This window comes from Ipomoea nil, unplaced genomic scaffold, assembly GCF_001879475.1.
Source record: "Ipomoea nil cultivar Tokyo-kokei standard unplaced genomic scaffold, Asagao_1.1 scaffold1026, whole genome shotgun sequence".
Taxonomy (NCBI): Eukaryota; Viridiplantae; Streptophyta; class Magnoliopsida; order Solanales; family Convolvulaceae; genus Ipomoea; species Ipomoea nil.
Window position 1 is genome coordinate 192,142 of NW_017617454.1, and position 5,289 is coordinate 197,430.

At 34.3% G+C, this 5,289-nt stretch overlaps 1 protein-coding gene across 1 annotated transcript; it reads right to left on the bottom strand.

The window, feature by feature from the left end:
* Positions 1-725: 725 nt before the first annotated feature.
* LOC109180427 (plant UBX domain-containing protein 1) lies at positions 726-3,613 on the bottom strand. Its single transcript, XM_019329987.1, has 8 exons — positions 3,453-3,613; positions 2,783-2,879; positions 2,629-2,697; positions 2,321-2,388; positions 2,083-2,212; positions 1,876-1,980; positions 1,085-1,312; positions 726-963 (listed from the first exon to the last, which is right to left on the bottom strand). Exons 1-7 carry the CDS (start codon positions 3,528-3,530, stop codon positions 1,119-1,121), a joined length of 741 nt encoding a protein of 246 aa, XP_019185532.1. The 5' UTR covers positions 3,531-3,613; the 3' UTR covers positions 726-963; positions 1,085-1,118.
* Between the last annotated feature and the right edge of the window lie 1,676 nt (positions 3,614-5,289).

Consider the following 5,289-nt stretch of genomic DNA (forward strand, 5'->3'; position numbering starts at 1 on the left):
AAAAACAATTGACTCCTGTGTGGCCGAAACCTTTACAGATTTGACACGGATCATCGAAGCCACGTTGCTGACCTCCACGGTAATTAAGGTTGCCATCACAGCGCTGCATCTTCTTAATTTTATGAATCACAAAACCCTAGCTAACTGATACCAGATGAGAACTGATTGTATTATATTTTCTGAACTTGATTACAATGAGATCAGATGATGTGAATATATAAAATAGAGAGTCACAGTGTAACAATGATAAGAAGTAGAGAGTCACAGTGTGACAAGGATAAGAAGTTCTAAACAGACTCATATACATAGAGTCCTAATAGTTATAATAGTCTCCCCTACCCCCAAGAAAACATCTTATTTCATTCCAGGATTCACATTAAAATTATATAAAATTTTCTTCAATTTGATTGTACGTCTTAATTCTAATTGGTAAATATTAATTACAAAATCGTTAGTCTGTGAAATGGCAGAAGATGATAGACTATCTTTCAAGTAACTCATCATTTTAAACATCTGATAAGTATTTTTTTATTGTGTAATATTAAATAGATTTAAATTAATTTAGTTTTTATACATCTGCTTTCTGCTCCAGTTTAGCATTGTATTTACTTGACCAATAATTTATTGAAATTGTTGTGTAAATCGTTTGTTTAGCTATCTAGTTGTATCCATCAGCCTAAGTAAAAAGGGAAATATAGTTTGGTGATAATAGGAATTAGCACAGATGACACAAACTGCAGAATCAATAACCTAAAATAAAAGATTACAAGGTAGAAACCATATATAGTACATTCAAATTCACATTTACTAAGGTTTTAAAAAAAAACAAAAAATAAATTTGTTTGAACATGCGAATGCTGCAGGCTGTAATGGAACACTTTTCTTCTTTTCCTCCGTCGTCTGCTTCGGGGAGATGAATGGTCTTCAATTGCAGAGATGACCACCTGCACATCCTCATCACAACTGCAAAAGAACAATCATATCATAAGGAAAACACTACTTATGTGTCCTTTACTAATGGGAATGCCGAATACATGTACAACTTATACAATAATCAACCAAGGTATTAGGGATCAAAGCATACCTAGAATGGAAGTTGAGATCAACTGAAATCCATATCACATTTTTAACCACTTGGGCTTAATGTTCTTTTTCTCTGCAGGCGGTTTTTGCTCTTGAGCAGGAGTGGGCTTGGCTTCTAAAGCTGGCTCAGCTACAGATTGAACAGGTTCAGCCTGCACGGTTTTAAATTCTAAGCCTTGCAAAGACAACACCTCCTCTTTTAGGTAGTTCCCGGGGGCAACATCATCACCTGTAGAAATTTTTTTTCAAGTACCAAGAAATTTAGCACAAGTATTCCAGCACACACTTGTATAACTGAGTACCTAAGTCATGCAATTGCAAGGTCAATGCCATTCAGAAAGCAACATAAACACCCTGTCATGTCCTAAGCTTACCAACCCGAAATACAAACTTTTGGCATTCATACAGTCAAACAGCTACACAGAAGAGAAGTATGATACACACTTAAAGATCTTGACAGTGAAAATGCAAATGTGAGGCCTCTTGAAAAGCAAGAACTTGGATCTTGACAGTGCAAAGTTAGGGGGTGCTGAATGTGGACTATGAAAGATGACAATTGGTTCAAAAAGGGGGGCCAGCTCAAGCCAATGCTGTTAAACCCAGATTACAAATTCAGCTTATCACCAAGTGTGCAGTCTAAGTATATGTTTCCTACCCTCCATACACTATAGTATACTTTACTTTACATTCACTATTATGAGTCACTTAAAATTATAGCTGAAATTCACAAAACTTAGATAAATTGCAATTGAAACACAGTTCAAAGTGTTGATTAATTGAAATTTTACTGACCTTTTGGTACATCATAGGAGAAATATACGATTGCACCTGGAACAAAACCAGCAGAATAAAAATCCTGGGACATGTCTTTTATCTGCTTCTTGGGAGGAGTAGTATCTGGCAAAATGGTGAACCGATGCTTTTAATTTTCAATGTATCATCATTTAAACAGGATATACAAGTAATCAGATTAAGACACTTGATTTTAGTTACACTTACATAAGTAGAAAGGCAAATCTGGCCGCACAACCACTTTTATGAGAAGGTCAACTAAGCTCTGGATAGTCTCTGAAGGATGAAATGTTGCTTCTAATGTGAAATTATCAGGAAATCGCACTCTGATTACGGCCTGCAAAAAAAAAAAAAAAAAAAAAAAAAAAAAAAGACAAGTGAAAACATAATAAATTGAAAATTGAAATTATACAAACAGTATTTCAAATAAGAACCTAATGACCACCTTAGTTATCTTTGATCTACGTGCAGCTTCTTCTGCTTCTCTGATTTTCTTTGTCTTCAAATACTTATCTGTTCAGAATTTCATAAATGCCAGTATTAAAGGCCAAGTAATATAAGTACCTTATAAAGGAAAGCACACAAGAAAACCACAAGGATGTGTAGACATGTATCTACTACAGCAAGGGTGCTCTCTAAACTTGAAAGTAGCACAGCAGAAATAGCACCACATATATAGTAAATGGTTACAGATTCTAGACTTAGTTAAATCACAAGATACACATTGCTACGGTGACTGTATGTATGTATTACCTTCCTTCTTGGTTGATAATACACGGTAATAATCCTCAGCTGTAAACTCATAGAAGTCATCTGATTCTTCTAAATATCACCCCAAAAAAACAAACATGAGAAAAAGATAAAGAAACTTTAGGCAGCAAACACATATAAGCCAAACAGGAAATACCATTGTTAGAAACATCACTTGAGGCTGGAGTGTTGGTTATTGTTGAAAAGACACAAATTTCTCGTCCAAATTTTTCCTTTGCAGCTGCAAGCTGTGCCTGAATCCAGGAATATCAAAATCAGCAGCTATATTTGGGATGTCTTTATGTGATTATAGTATTTGAAATTGAAACAAACTATTAACTCGGTAAGGCTTATTGAGGAAGAGTATCAATAGCCCAAAAGAAGATTAAGGGACTAGACACCTAATTTATCAACTTGGTGAGGCTCACGGCATGACCCATAATCCCAAAAAATATATACTTGTCTACTTGAAAAATAAAAATAAAAAATAAAAAATCCCCCATTTTCTTGCAACCTCCACCAAGATCCTCTTTCTATTCTTGGACTATACCCCATAGTAGCATAATGGATAGAATTCCAATGCCCGACTTGTAATTAGGGAAAAGATTACTTCTTTCAGTTGTCATCTAGACGCGATAGGCATAGCAGTGGCAATGATCAAGAAATTTGTGAACATCGAAAGTTGAGGAATTTTTTTAAAAAAATCATGAATCAAATATTAGCTTATTGTGAAAGCAATAACAAGAAACTGGAGTGGAGATCGAAGGACATGAAGTCGCAGAAAAGCAATCGAATTGAATGAAAAGAGTTGAGTATAAGACGAAGACCTTAGCTGATTCGGCTTCCATGGGATCGGCAGTAGTTAACCTCCTTCGCTTTAGGGCAGCTGGGGAATCAACTATCATCACCGGATACAAGCAATCGTCCGAATTTCAAATTTTCCTTTTTTCTATATTTATAAGTATATATATATAATATATCTGGCGTCCCAAATCCCAATGGTAATCTTACTTGCCTATTTCTCTTCCTGAATTTATAGACTCCCAGCCCCGGTTCTAGTAGTTGGGCTTTGTGAAGCCGTGGCCCACAGGCTTTAGTTTTAGCCCAACCCAAATTCTCATATGCTCCAAAATCTAAATACTCTGTCTGTCATCCACGCAGGTGGATTTGGCAAATTATTATGTGGATCCGAATCTATCTTATAAGGTGACTTGAATCTAAAAATATACAATTTATATATTAAATGTTTATAATTTACATACAAAATGTTTACAATTTTTATATATTACATGTTTATTATTTGAATTGTGAACATTCAATATATAAATCGAGTCTGTGGCTAAGTATTGGGTGGACGTGGTCCTTGTTTGGTTCCTTTCTCCCTCCCTTCATTTTGTTTATTGACACCGATATGGTTCCGGTAGTAGAGGGGAACTTTTACATAATGACATTTTCTTTATGTTCTGCCATATCTGAAACCTTTGTCGCGCACATATACAAGAAGTTACATTATCAATTTATCAGTCCACATATTAATAAATTTTTGACATTACATTATATAGTTTGAAGCGGTGTAAATTTACTGCCTGCCAGAAATAAAGCTTTTATAAAAGCATGAAATGTGTTACTGCGACCCTCGCAATCTGGGCTGACAATCCAAATCTTGAATAGTAGCTAGCTGCGTTGCATTTGTATTCATTCTGCAGGTTGCATTGCTGCTTGGTTTAGTTTGTCAGTGAAATTATATATATGTATTCACTTTTGCAGCAAGCTAAGCTAAGGGACCACCTAGCTAAAAGCGTGCAATATAAATATAAAATATAATGGTATTTGAATTCAGATAATTGTCCTCCGATCCGACAGTAACTTCCACCGACCTCCTCCGACTGTGGGTCCTTCCATTCCGGCCCCGATCACCCCAAATGCGTACGTGTCTCTTTTGTCTCGATCTGTATCTATATCTCCCAATTAATTCACTTTACACTCATTGCTTATCACCATTCTCTCACTACTTAGTCGATCTTAAGTACGTACAGTCAATTGTTTGATATATGATACGATGCCATCAACATTATATATTTATATTCCTGGATAAATATATAGTACAGTTGTGCCCGCTTCACCTGTATTTACACTGCTTGCTACAGTAACAAATCTTTGATTTTTACAACTCCAAAATTGACGTGTGTTGTATGTGCTTTTATAATAATATAATAATAATAATTATTATTAATTAATTTTAAAATAATATCCTTGCAAGTTGCAACAAGTGTCAAGCTACTTACTTCTGGACTAAGGTTAACCATTTTTTTGTTTTGTATCCAACTTGTGGGTGTGATGGCCATCATTAAGTTTTAATATTTTCTATTTTTTCACATATTTATTTGTGTTTTTTTTTTTTTTTGAAAAGTTAGTTGGAATAATTTTTTTTTTTTTTGAATGTTAGTTGGAATAATTTAATTAAGAGAAAATATCATTTTTAGTTCATCGACTATAATACATGTATCATTTTTAGTCCTTAACTATTAAAATTTTCAAATTAGGTGCACAACTATTCAATTTGTATCACATTTGGTCATTGAATATTAACATTTTCAAATTAGGTGGATGATTATTAATTTGTATCACATTTGGTCCTACCGAAACATTTTCTAACTAAATTTC

What these genes read in the sequence shown, in the direction of transcription:
- LOC109180427 (XM_019329987.1), bottom strand. Translation starts at nt 3,530, where the DNA reads ATGATAGTTGATTCCCCAGCTGCCCTAAAGCGAAGGAGGTTAACTACT. An exon ending in TGGAAGCCGAATCAGCTAAG is followed by an intron (nt 2,880 to 3,452) that starts GTCTTCGTCTTA and finishes TCCTGGATTCAG; the next exon opens with GCACAGCTTGCAGCTGCAAA. An exon ending in GTAGATCAAAGATAACTAAG is followed by an intron (nt 2,213 to 2,320) that starts GTGGTCATTAGG and finishes TTTTTTTTGCAG; the next exon opens with GCCGTAATCAGAGTGCGATT.